The 18,289-nt window shown below is 42.7% G+C and overlaps 2 protein-coding genes across 3 annotated transcripts in view; one reads left to right on the top strand and one right to left on the bottom strand.

Annotated features, from left to right (window-relative positions):
• The first annotated feature begins 11,349 nt into the window (after positions 1-11,349).
• LOC129857945 (T-cell leukemia homeobox protein 3-like) lies at positions 11,350-16,227 on the top strand. Its single transcript, XM_055926661.1, has 3 exons — positions 11,350-12,008; positions 13,297-13,531; positions 14,766-16,227. Exons 1-3 carry the CDS (start codon positions 11,591-11,593, stop codon positions 14,947-14,949), a joined length of 837 nt encoding a protein of 278 aa, XP_055782636.1. The 5' UTR covers positions 11,350-11,590; the 3' UTR covers positions 14,950-16,227.
• LOC129857947 (Kv channel-interacting protein 1-like) overlaps positions 15,617-18,289 on the bottom strand; it is a 42,067-nt gene continuing 39,394 nt past the window's right edge. For both annotated transcript variants that reach the window (XM_055926662.1, XM_055926663.1), the window contains exon 7: positions 15,617-18,220. In XM_055926662.1, coding sequence (XP_055782637.1) covers positions 18,173-18,220 — 48 coding nt within the window. In that variant the 3' untranslated portion in view covers positions 15,617-18,172. The remainder of the gene's footprint in view (positions 18,221-18,289) is intronic.

The following is an 18,289-nucleotide window of genomic DNA, read 5'->3' as shown; positions in this document are numbered from 1 at the left end:
GAAGTTTGGAGTAATGAGTAAATTAAGGTTGGGTTTGGATTACAATTATGTCAACAATTCATACCCCCTTTTGCCAACCTCCATGTGCAAATCGCACCTCAGGCCCCTTTGCTTCGCCTCATGATTGGGGCTCCTTTGTTTCATCTGCCCCCAAAGGATCACGGCCGCTTGAGACTGAAAAGCCTTATAGGGCTTGACCACAGCCAACTCTGGTTTGCATGCCCTGCGGAAGGACCCTAGTACCCTACCATGCGGACGGAATAGGTGGTTGGAATCCGTTGGTCCCTAATGGTGGTGAGTATACTGGTAGCTAGACCATAGACTGCTGATTAAGTGTCTGCTTTTGTATATTTTCATCATCATTATCACCATCATTGCTAGCATAGCTGACATTACCTAACTAGCTAGCTAACTACCTAACTAGCTAGCTGGGAATGTCAATGAAATGGGAAAGGTGCACATTAGCTCTATTAGCATAACACTGCTACCATGGTATTATGTAAAGGGTTGTTTATCCTACATGGACCTGTTACTACATTTGAAAACTATCGAATCACGTAGTTTAGAATGCCTACATAAATTCAGCCATTGCATTCTTCTCACATTACTCTGTAGGATACTGACCCGTTGAAAGATTCCGCCAGCACATCGCCATACATCCGCCTGTAGTTATTGAACTTCTTTGTTGTGATTGTTTGTTGTGATTGAGTGGGGGGAAACAGCTGAGGGCAACGTTCTAACAGATGGGTGCCTCTTGGCTGTACCAACTCTCGTTTGGCTTCTGTCATGGCCGTCAGCATTTCATGAGGAGAAACACAACAACAAAAAAGGCCAAATCAGTGGGTGCAGTTCCCCTATAAAAAAAGAGAAATTGTGGAAATAGGCGGGGTTTATGACTTTGTGGCTGTGGTAACTGGTGACGGCCCAAGAGCAACTGCTCACCGATTTGACGACTCCAACGCAATTCCACCTCTGACACCGCCAAAAACATCCGCTGTACGAGTGTCTGCTATCGGCGGTTAATGCTTGATCTGATTGAATCTAGGCCTTAGAGGAAGAAGCAGATGAGACCAGGAGAAGAGTGGGAAGAGGGGAGGAGAGCAGGAGAAGAGTGGGACGAGAGGAGGAGAGCAGTAGAAGAGAAAGACAGCGAAAGAGGAAGGATACGGCGCCCCAGAGAGGCTGGAGTCATAACTCATCTTTTATTAAAAATAATGAAAAAAGTTAATGAGTTAATAAGATCTGGAGAGAGGAGGGGTGGAGAGCATGGGAGGACGGAGGGAGAGAGAGAAAGAAAGGAGACCAGACAAAAAGATAGATTGGGACATAGGCAGAGATCAGATAGTGGAGTTATGTAGCACAGTTCACACTTGCCTCCATTTGTTGAACATTTACAAACACCAAGATATCTTACGAAACATTTCGGATGGATTCCCTTGAAAGATTTAGAAGGATGGTTTGTTTAGTTTAACTCCAATCAACTTCAAGAAGCTATTTTCTGATGAGCCAACTCCCACAGTCATAGCCTTGTAATTAAATGTAGTTAGTAAGCAATTAACAGTGAAGCAGCTTCACATTGTCTCCTTCCACTAGGGTTCTGCATTAACACTGGATTATGGGAGAGATGCTGTTTGGAGAAGAACTCTCTATGGTCCATATTTGCATACGGACAAATGATGGATTAATTACTATTAAAACATCAGCATCTTAATGAGTTAGAAAGCAATTAAGAGGTTGTTAGCAATAACACAGAACAGCTCGGAACACACATAGGTGTTTGGAGAGAACACAAACACACGTACCGGTATGTACAAGATGTAGAAAGAAAGAAAGTTACAGACAGAATATTTTCTCCCCTCACCCTCCCACCCTGTGCTTCTCTATCTCAGTCTCTCTTCCTTTCTTTTTTCCTCTCTCTTTTTCCCTCTCCCCGTCTTTTTCCACTATTATCTGTCTCTCTTTCCCTTTTTCCCTGAAACATGCTTACAGGGTGCAGTCCTGTGAAGGAATTTAATATGCAACTTTATATGAGAAACCTATTGTATGTGTCTCTGCCCATTCGGACTGCAATCTATCGGTTAGCCGGGCTAATGCAATAGAGAGAGCCTGGGCTATTTATCACAGCAAAGCCAAGCCTATATCTTCCTCTCTTACTATCTCTCTCCCATTCTCTCTCTCTCTCACACTCTATCTCTCTACTTATCCATCTTTCTCTTGTTCTCTCTTCTTCCCTCCCGTTCTCTCTCTCACAACTATCTCTCTGCACATTCCTCTCTCTCTCTCTCTCTCTCTCAACTATCTCTCTGCACATTCCTCTCTCTCGTTCTCTCTCCCTCTCTCCCTCTCTCTCTTTTTCTCTCTTTGTCTTTATTCTACTCATGCATTCCAGCATGTGATTAAATCACTGGAACGATGAGCTATCACTGTCCAGAGGGCTTCTCTGTGTTGGAGATTGGGATTCTGCATTATCCAGCAACACTGGTCATTTCAACCATGTTTAAAGTCAAGACTTTAAAAAACAAAGAAAACAAGTTTAGTGTCTTTATACTTGTTCTTTAATGTCCCCTTCCTCTCACACACGTAGGCTACACACACTCACACATACAAACAAACACAAACACACACACACACACAGAGACTAGGCTTGGGTGGTACCCAGATTGTCATACTGACCTTGTGCCATCCCGGGATTTTCAGTAATACAGACCCTGAACACAAGGGGCACTATTTTCAAACCCCACTGAGCCTCTGTAATCCAAAGGTTAGCAATGTTAAAAAGTACATATAAAATCCCATAGAGAATGCTAACTAAATGCTATCAAGTGCATTGTGAACATTCTATACTGGCTCTGACCTAAACTATTTGCAGGACAGACATCCCAGCTCATAAAGTTATACAATTTACTCAAAAATGCTACTAACAGTTTGCTGCACGCACAAAACATTATTAGACAGAAAGGCTCTTGATTCAGGAGGGGATTCTCTGCTGATACCAAGCGAAGCATGATTTTGAAAGAAGCTAACCACTAGCTAGGTAGCTAACTAGCTACTAAATTAGCAGACCAAATGCACAACTGCAGAGCATTTAGCACATTTTAGACAGTTAACTAAATAGTTATAAAATATCTAGCTGGCAAACATTTAGTTCTGAATTCCATACTGTAACTAGATCACCTGGCGACCGCTGCACAACAGTGAGTGACTCACAAGGCTCCGGTCTCCTGTCGTTGTGTGCTTGTAAACAAACACCACATGACTGGGGACAACTAGTAAGCTTCATTATTCAAAATTATGTGACAGGTGAAATGAGGAATACAGCATTGCACAAGTGGACTGCAGGTGTTTACTTAAAAAGTGGCTACAAATATTCACATTTATATAAAATAAAAAAATAGTTTCAACAGTATTGACGGTATTGAAAAACTATTTCCAAATACCCTGGTATACGGTATATACAGTATACCGCCCAAGCCTAACAGACAGACACACAGACACAAAACTTTTGCATTAGCATACAGACTGATGAGCCACCTGCAGCGATTAAAAAATGCACATTGCTAAATTCATTACACAAATCAGCCGGATATATGGCCATTGTGTAATAGCTGATGGCAATTAATAAGAGATTAGTGGTAATCAGACTTATAATAACATCTCACCCAGAGGGCACTGCTGGAAATTAATAACCACACATGCATCTTCACAAACACACACACAGGCACACACACAGGTGAGAGCACACACATCTCTGGTAAGTTATTCATGAAGAACCTGAATGGTGCAATACAATCTCTCTCTCTCTCTCTCTCTCTCTCTCTCTCTCTCTCTCTCTCTCTCTCTCCTCTCTCTCTCTCTCTCTCTCTCTCTCTCTCTCTCTCTCTCTCTCTCTCTCTCTCTCTCTCTCTCTCTCTCTCTCTCTCTCTCTCTCTTCCTCTCTCTCTCTCTCTCTCTCTCTCTCTCTCTCTCTCTCTCTCTCTCTCTCTCTCTCTCTCTCTCTCTCTCTCTCTCTCTCTCTCAGCACAATCTGCTGAACTGTGTCAGCCAACCTCCTTTTCACTGCAGTGGGAGATCCCCATTGAAGACTGTGTTTCAATGTGTGTACAGTATCAATGATTGAGGGTGTGTGGTGTGTGTGTGTGTGAGCGTGGGGGGGGGGGGGGGTCACAGAGATGGGGAGGGGGCAGCTGGATACTCTCCCCACCCCTAGGGGTCCTCACACCAATCAGCAGAGTGCACTGAGAATCAATTAACACCAGTGGGAGGGGGCAGAGGGTACGGACACACACGCACACACAGACTCCCCGTCCACACACACACCCTGTCCACACACATGGTCCTGTCCGAGAAAATATCCATCAGAACGCACACACGTGTTGTATGCCAAAAACCACACACACACACACAGAATTACACATGCTCATGTGTGTGTGTGTGTGTGTGTGTGTGTGTGTGTGTGTGTGTGTGTGTGTGTGTGTGTGTGTGTGTGTGTGTGTGTGTGTGTGTGTGTGTGTGTGTGTGTGTGTGTGTGTGTGTATCTCACTCACCTGGTGTGCCCCGGTCTCTGGTGGTGAGAGGTTGGGGAACAGATTGGGGGTCAGCAGGGGAGGCAGGCCTGGGTCAACCCCATCCGTGTGTGTGTGTGTGTGGAGAGAGAGGGGGTACTATAATCACATGGGTGTAAAATGAATATGATAAATGATGTTCACTCCAAATTAACTTATACCGCCATCCTTTTGAATCCACAGGGAGAGAGAAGGGAAATCCCACAGGTCCAGGTGAGACTAGGAAACCTACTTACCTCTCCCTTTCTTTTTCCCTCTTTCTCTTTCTCTCTCTTTCTCTCTCTCTCTCTCTCTCTCTCTCTCTCTCTCTCTCTCTCTCTCTTTATCTCTCTATCTTTCTCTCTCTCTCTCCCTCTGTCTCTCTCTCTCCCTCTTTCTCTCCCTCTCTTTCTCTCTCTCTCCCTCTTTCTCTCTCTCTCTCTTTCTCTCTCTCTCTCTCTCCCTCTTTCTCTCTCTCTCTCTTTCTCTCTCTCTCTCTCCCTCTTTCTCTCTCTCTTTCTCTCTCTCTCTCTTTCTCTCTCCCTCTCTCTCTCTCTCTCTCTCTCTCTCCCTCTCTGTCTCTCTCTCTCTCCCTCTCTCTCTCTTTACATGGTTAAAAAGGCAGACGGCAAAGAACTTGAATGGAATGAGAAGTCAAAAGAGGAGAAAAGTGTGTGGTTCAACAGAAAACTGATTCTCTCCACCGCTCCACTACCGACAGTATCCAGACCCATCTGTTAACCCATTCTACACAGATACACACACACACACACACACACTCTCCTCCTCCCTGCCCTGAGGGAGGGTAAGCTGATAGCCCTGTGCTGGTGTGAGTGACTGGTATTAGTTTCTCCTTCTCTCTCTGATACACACTAATGACGCACCAGGGACTACCTCTGATAAATAATGGGAAATCAATAGAGAAACAGAGCTCCGTGATCGCTAACATACTACCTCGCTCTCATTCACTAACATACTATCTCTCTCACTAACATACTATCTCTCTCACTCACTAACATACTATCTCTCTCACTAACATACTACCTCGCTCTCACTCACTAACATACTATCTCTCTCACTAACATACTACCTCGCTCTCACTCACTAACATACTATCTCTCTCACTAACATACTACCTCGCTCTCACTCACTAACATACTATCTCTCTCACTAACATACTACCTCGCTCTCACTCACTAACATACTATCTCTCTCACTAACATACTACCTCGCTCTCACTCACTAACATACTATCTCTCTCACTAACATACTACCTCTCACTCACTCACTAACATACTATCTCTCTCACTAACATACTACCTCTCACTCACTCACTAACATACTATCTCTCTCACTAACATACTACCTCTCACTCACTCACTCACTCACTCACTAACATACTATCACTCTCACTAACATACTACCTCGCTCTCACTCACTAACATACTATCTCTCTCACTAACATACTACCTCGCTCTCACTCACTAACATACGATCTCTCTCGCTCACATACTACCTCTCTTTCACTCACTCACTTATATACTACCTCTCGCTCACAAACATACTACCTCACGTTCACTAACATACTACCTCGCTCTCACTCACTAACATACGATCTCACTCGCTCACATACTACCTCTCTATCACTCACTCACTTATATACTACCTCTCACTCACAAACATACTACCTCACGCTCACTAACATACTACCTCTCTCTCACTCACTAACATACGATCTCTCTCGCTCACATACTACCTCTCTCTCACTCACTCACTTATATACTACCTCTCGCTCACAAACATACTACCTCACGCTCACTAACATACGATCTCACTCACTAACACACTACCTTTCACTCACTCAGTCACACCTCAGACCAGCACATGTGTGCAGGGAAATATATGAAAGTGTGTGTGTGTGTGTGTGTGTGTGTGTGTGTGTGTGTGTGTGTGTGTGTGTGTGTGTGTGTGTGTGTGTGTGTGTGTGTGTGTGTGTGTGTGTGTGTGTGTGTGTGTGTGTGTGTGTGTGTGTGTGTGTGTGCGTGCGTGCATGTGTGTCAGACTGCAGCCTGGGGCAGGACAGGTGGGACTGGTGGCAGTGCAGGCCAGGCGAAGCAGGGGACTGGAGTATCTCCTCTATCAGGGAGGGGAGTACTACGGCTGGTGGCAGCTGGTCCCTCCCCCCCTCCCTTCTCCTCTCCACCAGCACCCCGCGGGTAGGCAACAGGAGGGGTGAGTAGGTCAAAAGGCAGAAGAATGGGCAGAACGGCGACACGCAGGATAATCGGCTTTTATGAAGCGCAGAGAACAGAGAGGGCTGGTAAGCGCTGCTCTGACACAATGATACTGAGATGAACACTAATGAATTAACACATTAACACAGGACCAAGGGGCCTGCAGGTCGCCTCAGCTGCTCACACACACACACACACAAATCAAGTCTGACACATCTACACACTCGCTAACGTGCTCACTAATTAATTTCATTAGTCATTTGTCAAGGACAGCCAAACGCGTTTTGAAATGTGATGTTTTTTTAAACATTGGGGTGTCTGGGTCTAAAAACTATGACAGAGAGACAGACAGACAGACAGACAGAACAGACAGACAGACAGACAGACAGACAGACAGACAGACTCTAACCAGAGCCATGTGATACTCATTAATGTGTTAATGCCGATTCTCTTACATCTCAATCTGGTCCATCCTTTTCCTCTCCATCCATCCCTTTAATTCAAGATTGTGTGGTTACCTTCCTGCCCCCTCCTCCTCTCCCTCCCCCTTTCTCTTTCTCTCTCGCTGTCTCTGTCTAACCAGCATGAAGAGGCAGAGTGCATTCAACCATCAGAACAAATGTTCCACACACAAACACACACACACAGACACACAGACACAGACACAGACACACACACACACACACACACACACACACACACACACACACTCACACTCACACACTTGATCCCAGCCAAACCTCAATCCTTCCCTTTGTTTTTACAAACCAAGAACACAATACTCAACAAATATCTCAAAATAAACGCTCAAAATATATACAATAAAACAAACATTTTCTGTGATTGGGCTTTGTAATTCCAAAACTAGTTTAGCCAATAGTAGCCGACTAAGGACTTTGTGCATGCCCTGTACCCACAAGGGCAAAGCCCTTCCACCCCACAGTCCTGTGTTTCATGCTCTAACACAGTGTAAGTCACCGGCAGGGTTATCCTCGTCCCCAAAGAGACTGGAAATCCCGTTCCACCCATCTGCGACCTATTGAATCATCCCACAGCATTTCCGCATGCAACACAGTTCACACACTGGGAACGCCATACACTGAGCACGGAAAAGAGAAAACATGATCTTTCTCTTTCATTGTAAACAGAGATTTATTCTGTCAAGCATTGTAGGCTAATGTGAAATAGCCCCAATAAATGTTGTATGACTCAAGCTTCATTGATTGCTATAGCTGCCTGTTGCCCAATAGCCCGCACCAATGTCTTGGAGCTGAATATGTATATTAAACACTTTAAATATTTCATGAGGACGGCAGGAAAAGAATCGTTAGGAGCGGTAAAGTTTCATTAGCAACTCCATTTGGCTGCGAGGCAATCTCGTCCTCTACCACTGTCGCTTCTATTGCAATAAAACACATATCTCTCGTCCCTCTCTCCTTCCTAACCCACACTCATCTCTCCGTTTTCCCTCTCTTTCTACATATCATAATAAAACATTTGTAGATCCTCTTTAAATCCACTATTACTTACGGCTGCCTTTTCATATTCTAACATCACGGGCACTTTAGTGACGACAGAAAAACGCGTCATTCATTATTCAAAAGAGGACGATCACGTCCCTAAGAGAGACAGAAGCCCGCTCGTGAAATTGATAACAGTGGAGACTCGTGCAATAAAAATGGAGCCCGCGGGTGCCACGAGCCCGAACCTCGATTATGCAGATCAAGTGGTAATTTCTCAAACAAATCGCACGCTTTCAGTCTTTTGTTCCATTTTCTTTGGACTGGAGCAAATCTCTCCAGAGAAAGAATGCCAGCTGAATATATTGGCTTTGCAATTTCGCACGAGAATTGACGTTCTAGCAGAGGGTCATTTAGATGAAGAGAGCTCGCCAAAGTCAAGTGTTACGCCAATTACTCGACTAATAATTATAAGCGTTACAATTATTTTAGACTACTATAGTTTTGGCATAGTTGTTTTTTTTGTAACCACTATTATATAATTGGTGTTAAAGGCTTTAACATTTTTGTTCGAAAGTAGGCATATCTACAGGAAGTCTTGTTTCCTGATCTGTTTGTGCTCTTGCCAAGTCCATTGGCGTCATTGTCAATCAAGCACACTCTTTTTCATAAAGTTAATATGTTTTGTATCCATTTGCGTATTTATTTATTTTTAGTATTTTTATGATTTACTACAGCTATTGTGATTTTATAAACCTAATTGTGATTTTATAATCCATACAGTGGGCCTATGATGCTTATATGTAGCTGCTTGAATGTAGTTCTGTCTTTTGAGCTGTTCTTGTCTATTGATGTTCTGTATTATGTCATTCTGTATTATGTTTCATGTTGTTTTGGACCCCAGGAAGAGTAGCTGCTGCTTTTGCAACAGCTAATGGGGATCCTAATAAAATACCAAATACCAAAAGCTTTCTCCGCAATTAGTGACATCATGTGTGGTTTTCCGAGGTACATCGGGGCTAATGGTGACATAATCTCGGAAAATCTGAGGATTACACAAACTCATTTACACCCACGACCACTGGACCAACGCTTCCCGGTCCCAGTCCGCTCATTCCATGTCCAGTGGCGCCTAGCCTATGGCACGGTCTCCGCCGCGTTCCAAAATCCACAGTGTAGCAAAAAATACGAAAAACATATAGAAAAAAAAAACTGTATATGCGTACAGATTGTCATATAAATCTAAATCGAATGTATGCAATCTAAAAAATAAATATATATCAAACATATCATTTTATAAACCTATGAACAACATACACAATGAAAAGTGTGTATGATTTGAATATGACATAGCCTGATAACTATGTAGGCAGTAGCCTAAATGTGTGCGGTGAAATGAGAGCAGTCCAACAGTCCAATTCTTCCCCGTGGAAATATGACCACCAGCGGGGTCACATATGGCGGGGAAAACTAGCCAATTCTGCCAGTCCGTATTGCTAAATAACCACCGCAAGTTTGAGTTTTTTGATACCTCGTTTATTCGTTTACAGATAACACATGTATTGTAAACTACTTCAAAAGAATTACGACGAAATCATTATTATTCAGAGAGAAATTTCCACAGGGTGAATCTGAAAACCTTAACGCACTTTTGATGAGGAAAAAAAAACGTTTCATGTTGCGATGGAACAGAATAGCCTAATGTGCATTGGTCAAGAGACAAAAAAAAACAAGATAAACTCAATTTACTCGTGGAACAAATTTGATCGAGTTGATAATTGTGGGCGGTAGGCTGCCTATCTCATATTGACTCATCAAATGAATCATGAAAACAGTCGTATTCATTATAGTTACAGTTATCTATGCGTGTCAAATTTAAAACGTATTGCAACCCAAAATATAGGGTTCAATTATAGGCTAATAGTAAAAAATAAAATAAAAAGGGAAACCTGTGTTGAAAATCTTGTCTATTGTAAATAAATGAAATGAAAATGTTTAATAGGTGAAAGACTAGGCCTATATCAGCACTAGAGATGAGGACAGGAACCCATTCCAGCAAGGCTCTAGCCAGGGGTCGAGAAACAGTTAATTGTGTCCGTCTTTTCATTGCGTCTGATGGGCAGCAGGTTCCAGCGACCATGCCGACCCTCCACTTCATCTGTACTAGCCCGTGGCCTCGTCACGCAATTCCCTTTTTATTAACATTTGATGTGGCACCGCGGCGGTATAGTTTAGGCCTCATAAGGACATAAAGCATTATTCCTATTATAATTATTCATCCTGGCGTGTGTATGACATAACCCACTGGTTTACTTACAGAGGAGGAGTGAACTGTAGCTGTGAACAGATGCTCGCAATCACAACTGAGAGGTGATGCCTCGCGTATTCTATACCTCAAACCAATGGCCCTAACTAAGGACCACTTCAATCCACGACGAATAGAGAGAAACTCTTGTGTTAATAAAGGCCCTCTCGTGTTTCTCATAGAAATAAAATCTATAATACGACTGAAGTGCCTGCATTAATCTCCACTACTCCATACTGGTCCGGAGAGAGACGCACAGTCCACAACACGCGAAGCGTTATGGACTGTTTTGCCTATCACAGATATACCACAGAGAAAAAAACAGAGGCTTAAACAATAAAGAGACAAGGGCTATTGAGATAATCAACGATCAAAACGGAATATTATACAAATAGGAAAGGCAATAGGAAATATAAATGTAGGTAGGCCTAAGTGTTGCTACTCTTGTCTGTTATTTCAGTTCAATGGGAATATTAGATTACAGCATGCTGCATTTCCATGGAGACCGGGACAATGGTTACAAAATAGAGATTCGAAAACATGGACTCGGATCACCTTTTGAAAACCTGTAATCCCACAACGTCAAGTGAAGGATTGTCCAAACAGGTCAAATTAAAAGGTTTGGAAATCGATGCTCTGATATGGCACTAAATTGACCAACTCTGAGAGCTAGGAAGGAGCATGATGCCAAGTGATACCCACCATGCTTCAATCAGTCATTAAAATGACAACCAATGAACAGTCAAGGCGTTGACAGCATCAACCAATAGAAGCACGGGAATGGGGCTTTTCGGGGGGAAACAGCAAGACCAAGATGTTTTGACGCAGGGAGTAGAGCGTCATAGACGTCTCCAAACGCACATCAAACTTTCACTGGCGCTCCCGAGGATGATCTGAAGGAGGCCTTTCCGAAGTTGCAGACGGTCGGATTTTGAAAGGAAGATGACATTGGAGCCAACGGCATCTTCTCTTTGGCACAAACCGGCCGTTTAACCTCGTAATTTAATTTCCATCCAGTCCAGCCATCCCACGGTCTATTGAAAGGTGAGGATGGAGCGCGCACCCAGCGCCCCAAGTCCTCCTCCCAAAGCGGCCCAGCACGAACCCATCAGCTTCGGTATCGACCAGATACTCAGTAGCGGTGCTGACTCAGAGACCGGCCGGACCAGCAGCAGATACGGTTCGGATACAAGCAGTGGAGACGGTTACCGTTTGGGAAGCCCAACTGGAGGGAACGCTGCCTCCTACACTGCGCTGTCCATCTCCCTCTCCGGCATGGTACCACAGTTAGAGGATCCTGGTTTGTACGGAGTGAACTGTAGCCTGGGCAGCAGAGGAGTGATCCGGGTGCCTGCTCACAGACCGTTGACTACATCGGGGCCGCCGCACTTGATGAGCGCTGTACCCGGGTATGGAGGCCTGTGTTACCCGTGGGTCGGAAATAGGTTCGCCAAGGAAAGGTTATCAGGTAACTTTCCGATAGAACCCTTAGCATCAAATAATGTTATTGGAAAAAATACACAATTTCATGCGCAGTGATTTAGGTTATCTATGTTTCCGTAATGGCAATTTTACTTTCAATGTGTTCAAAACAGCGTAGTTTACAATAAGCGTGCAATAAGCTTAGAAAAAAGTGAAAAGGCTAATAACAACGATAACGATACAGCAATAAACATTTCAATAATAAGGATGATGTGATCAATAAAATAACAAGGCACATTAATTCAATCTTCAACCTTTTATGCATACAAAATTTAAGAAAATGTAGGCGTACATTTTTTTTTAAATGCAGTCATTTAGCAGACTCGACCCATGCAATTTTACTGAAATTGTAGCCTGTTTCAATATTTCTCTTAATCATTTAGCCAATGTGAATATTACAATACTTAGCCTATACTATAGCAACGAAAATCACAAAAAATATTGAATTGGTCTGTAAAAAGATGGCCTTTCAAAACGAAATGAGTGAGAAAAATCTCAAACAAATAATTTGGTGCTAGAAGACACTAAGCCTAAATCAATGAAAATGGAGGCATTTACAGAGAGATAAAATAAAATATAAATATACAATTTTGGTGGATTCTTACAGTGCAATTTCAATAAATTATAGGCTACCAATTAAAAAGTTATTAATTAACATACCACGTGAAATAGGAAAACATAATAAACAATAGCATTGTAGCAATTATGTTGGGAGGCATTATTTTCCACAACGATTTTTTTTCGCCATAATTCACACCCAACAGTTTAGCCAAAGATATATGAAGAACTCGAAAACAATCTCGCCAAAAGTGGTCTCCCATAGTTTGAATGTTAGGCCATAATACTATTGATTTATTTACATTTTTTATATTCAAATTCGGCACCCAGAACTGAAGCCAAAATTATTCACTCCCTGTATTTACTAGGCTATTTCGTGTGATTGTTTGTTCACGCTAGAGGAGGCAAGCCTAACTTCAATAGCCAGACAGGAATGATATCTTTATCCACAGAAAATAACCGGATAAAACAGAACTGCTCGGTTTTATTCAGACGCCAAATTAACCAATAGAATAAATATTCTTCTGTTCTTCAACTTTCTTTCTCAAAAAACATTTATAGCCTAACCTTTGTTTTCGGGTGAGTATTATGTAGGCCCTACAAGTAGGCCTACTACCAAACCTTGTCAACTGTACAACAAAGTTGGAGGCTCACCTCACTTTTCCACTGAGTAAACTCAACCTCCAGTCTGTCTGTCTTTCTGCTCTCTCCGTCAGCTCTCGTGCCATTCACGGTGACCCGGCGAATAGGTCATCCATACCAGAACCGCACGCCGCCCAAACGGAAAAAGCCTCGGACATCGTTCTCCCGTGTGCAGATTTGTGAATTGGAGAAGCGCTTCCACCGGCAGAAGTACCTCGCGAGCGCCGAGCGGGCCACCCTTGCCAAGAGCCTGAAGATGACGGACGCGCAAGTCAAGACCTGGTTCCAGAACCGACGGACCAAATGGAGGTCAGTTGATCCATGAGCTTAACTGTTTACTCAAACCTTGAGTTGACATCATATAGAGGGACAGAGGCGCAACTTTGGTTTCAGAAGTGGGGGGGACATAATTATTATTATTATATATTTTTTAATTCAGTTGGATAAACACTCCAAACAGCCTGCCCGACCGCTCGGAGGCATCCGCATGGTCCTAAAACACACCGTTGCCCTGTTTTGTATCACACATAAAACTAGGGGGACCAAAAATGCAATGTCGCCCGACACCAGTGAAAGTTGTGCCCATGGAGATGGATACAGGGCTCTAGTGCCCAAAAAACTGTTTTAGCATGGGCAGGCCATTGATGACTTTCACCGTTTTGAAGTAGTCAACTGGGTGGGACTTCCTATGGGTTAGGGAATGATCGCATGATTGATTCCATGCGGTTTATCAGGAGGGATCAGCCAATTAATTATACTAGCGAGCAAACATTCCATAACTGCAGATGGCACTAAATCGCCAAACTTGACTTTATACCTTTTCAAACAGCACACTACAGCTGACAGTATGCACCCTTTCAGTTCCTTTGCCAAATCATAGAAGTAGTAGAAGATGAAAACTGCCTACTTCAAAATAGACATGGCCTCAATGGCGCTGCCCATGCTCTCACAGACACCATGAATAGGACAGGTGCAACAATGTGATGTCTATCTAAGTCTATGGTGTACCTCTTCATTTGACATGTTTTCAAATCTCATTCACCAGTCACTTCCGCTCATGTGCAATTAGTCTGGGGAGGAGGTTCGTTTTAGCTTGGCCTTAATGGGGGACTAATCATTTTTGGGTTGTGTGAATGTATAATTGCAGAGGATTTTAAACTAAAGGCAAACAGACGCAGGCTGTTCTTACCATCATGTTTTTTCCTGGCACTCATTTCTTTTCCTGGTTCTGCTGGTGGTAGGCCTACAGGATATTCCCATCGTTTTTTAGCGAAGAAACATTTGGGATCTACCAGCTGCCTAGTGTGCTTATTATGGGCTTGTTCAGGAGAGTCGCCATGATCTATGTACTGTGAAGCCAATTTTTTTACACTTGTGTTATAAGACAAAATAAGCTGTAGATGCATATGGAAAGTTGAGGGGGTTTATAAATGTCCACTATAGGCTACCTAAGTTCGACCGTCGCTGAATGTCAACGTATAAATATTCTTTGTTCATAACTCAATTTTATGCAATTAATCTCTCTCTCTTTTTGCTCTCTCAGGAGACAGACAGCGGAGGAAAGGGAGGCTGAGCGTCAACAGGCCAATCGGCTGATCCTGCAACTGCAGGCCGACGCCCTCCACAAGTCCCTCGGCGAATCAGCAGGCTCCGACCCACTGTGCTCACATAACTCCTCCCTGTACGCCCTGCAGAACATGCAGCCCTGGGCCGAGGAGAGGGAGTAGGAGGAAGTCTCCCCCAACCGCTGTTCCAGGGTCACACATTTGCTCATCCGTCCAATTGGGGTGATCTGATCTGATCCTAGATGATTTGTTGGTGCCAAAATGGAGGGTATGGACAGTGCGATGCCCCTTTGAGACTGTGTAGAGACTAGGCGTCTGATAAGACCACACCCTCAACCTGAATGAATGACTGCACTGTCGACATTACACAAGCGCAGGTACCAGTTTCCACAAGTGTTTTTACCCCTATCTGGCCTTATGTTGCATTCCACACTGTGACTCTATGGCTAAAGACTGAGGTTGTAGACTAAAATTGACAGGGAAGGATAGGAGGAGTGTGTGTAAGGTAGAGGGATGGATAGAGGAGTGTAGGAGAGAGGGAGGAAGAGGGGGAGAGAGAGGGAGGAATTGGACAGGGGTTGCAGAAGGATGCATGTCATGTTGTTAATGAAACTAAAACATCCTCAAATGTTTCATTTGTGACAAATTTCCTATGAGGATGTAAATGTTTCATAATTTCTACTTGGGATGTATACATATGTAAATAACGATATAAACTCTTCACTTGAGATCACTTTGCTTATGTTTTTTTTGTGACAGAGACATGAATGGAAAGCTTTAATTACTCACAGCCTCTCTCCCTTGCTAAAGAAGACACTTCAAAGGTCACTACTTTCTCTGAAAAGTTTATTGTTAAATATCATTTTGTACAACATTTCAATATACACCGATGTGATTCAATTTTTTTCTGTCTGTCATTCTCTGTCTGTTAGTCTCACCTTTCTGCGCTTTGCTGATCATGAATCTTGATATTGTATAAAAGTATAGGTGAAGGTAAGGTAATAGGGGACTGTGAAATAAGGGATTCTGTGTTCTGTTGTCAGTAAGTCTTCACATTGATTAGGTTATTGTCATCATCACCCATGTCATGGCTTTCATTCCTGTATTCTCAGTGACAAGGTATAATTCTCTCTCTCTCTCTCTCTCTCTCTCTCTGATGTTGGGTATTGTCTTGAGAGTTGTTACTGTACAGTTGTAATGTCCCACAGGATACCATGCACACACCCATATTGGCACAAAACAAGCATAAGAACACACTTCAAAATAGTGCTGGGCGATTAGCGCTTTTTGAGGTCGGTTCAGTTTTGGTTTGGTTTTTGAAAAATACATTTAAAAAAAATAATAATCACGGTTTTCATATATTTTTTTTCTATTTTACAATAAATGCATTATGTGTTCAATGCTGTAACAACAATGAATAAAACAATTGATGGTAGTGAGTGACAGCCTATTACTATCAGTTATTAGACTCTAAAACATAATTCTTTCACATTACTTTACTTACAGTAAATTCAATATGTTGGTTGTGTATATTACATATTTGTTTTTAGTATGGTGATACTAAGATATGCAATTACTGCATATCACTTATTAACAAACTTATCACTTATTCACATTACTTTAATAAAATATTTCAGTTGTTGTGTATATTTTTTAAATTTCATTTGATGACTTAATAGTTTATTCCAGGTCATCATTTCATCTCTGATCAGGCTGTAGCAGCCAGCCAGCCATCTATCTCTGTTCTCCCAGAGTCATCCTTCAGGATAGCAGACTTACATAGCTGGCTAGCTGGCTAGCTGCCTGCTGTCCAATGAAATCCCATTTTAAGTAGTTCTTTAAAGTAGATCAAGCATACTTTTAACACTGCTAAATTTATTTTATTTTTGTATTTTTGTATTTTACCTTTATTTAACTAGGCAAGTCAGTTAAGAAGAACAAATTCTAATTTTCAATGACGGCCTAGGAACAGTGGGTTAACTGCCTTGTTCAGGGGCAGAACGACAGATTTGTACCTTGTCAGCTCGGGGATTTGAGCTTGCAACCTTTCGGTTACTAGTCCAACGCTCTAACCACTAGGCTACTAACAACTATCAATTAGATACATCAATCAATTAGATACATTCTCTCCTATCTCTCTATCACTCTTCCCCTGTGTCTGCCTGTCGGCCACACAGGCTTGCCCGGCAAAGAACCAATGAGAACAGGAGGCAGCTAGCTGTAGGCAATGGATTCTGGTCAATGTAGTTCACTACCACGTTTTTGGCGCTTAACTCTGATGAGTTGGACAACATGTCCCAGAGAGAAATCTCTCTAGAGAAATGGCACAAATGGTGCACAACTAAATGGAATTCAAATAATGGAACCAATGTCAATCAATTAGTTATTTACAAACTGAAAATAAACCAACATTTCGGTTATTCGCTCAGCACTACTTCAAAATTGCCATAGGCCACAGAACATTCAATCCAGGCTCTCTGGGTTGGAATATCATCTGGCCAGGTTGACAGACAAAGAGACAGATCAACGGAGCTCAGTGCAGACAGAAAGATAGAAGCCAAAAACCCAATGACACAAGGCACCACAACACGAAAAACATTGACTAACACTAACACACATACAGTAGGAGTGCTGTATATAGCGGGGTTAGGACTGACTTGTTTTAAATGTATATTTCTTAATATGTTGCGGTCAAATACAGATCACATGACTTCTACAAATGAAAATGTACAGGAAATGTCCTCAATTTGTATTTGTAAACTGTATTTGTGGTGAAATTGAGGCCAGTATTCAATCCAAGGAGTGTTATAGAGCAGCGCACTGACTGCCGACAATGCGACTTTTAAGGGCAACTTCCCCGACGTTCAAAGAGATCGCTCTACAGCGCGCCTCGGATTGAATCCCGGCCTGACACAGTGTAGGTATGTGTGTATGTCTTAATGTGTGTGTGTATGTCTCTATAATGTCAGTATGTCAATTAACAGGTGTTATATACACTCTCTGAGAGAACAGTAACCATAACAACGACGACAACATCAACAGAACAAGACTGAGAGAGTTCGGACCAAGGGTGAAAGATTACAGGGTCACAGGAAGATCAAAAACAGGTACAAGGGGTCAGAGGTCAGTGGGAGGGGTCATAACCCAGCCTGTTGATTGGTCACTGCCAATGTAACGTGATGGTGAGACACTGTGCCACACGGCAGATGCATATAGCTGTTGCTGGGCGGCCAGTGTTGAGTACCTCTCATAACCATGCCGACAGCAAAGTTTATGCGTGTTCCCTCTTTGCCATTAAATGGTGGGCTGCTCTTTCTTCTCACAGTTCAAAGGTCTTTCCTATCCCTCTTTCATTTTCCCACTGTGTCTCTTTTGTCTGTTTCATCTATATGACGTTTTCGAAAAGCTGCAGGGACCTCATGATGTTTTCATCCTGGGGAAGAAAGTATGAAAAAAAGGACAAAGCTGATGAGAAAAAAAACAGTAACATCTCTGAACTTGC

The sequence above is a fragment of the Salvelinus fontinalis genome, chromosome 6 (assembly GCF_029448725.1).
Source record: "Salvelinus fontinalis isolate EN_2023a chromosome 6, ASM2944872v1, whole genome shotgun sequence".
Classification (NCBI taxonomy): domain Eukaryota; kingdom Metazoa; phylum Chordata; class Actinopteri; order Salmoniformes; family Salmonidae; genus Salvelinus; species Salvelinus fontinalis.
The sequence above is the reverse complement of the archived record's forward strand: the minus strand, read 5'-3'. Positions and strand labels throughout refer to the sequence as shown.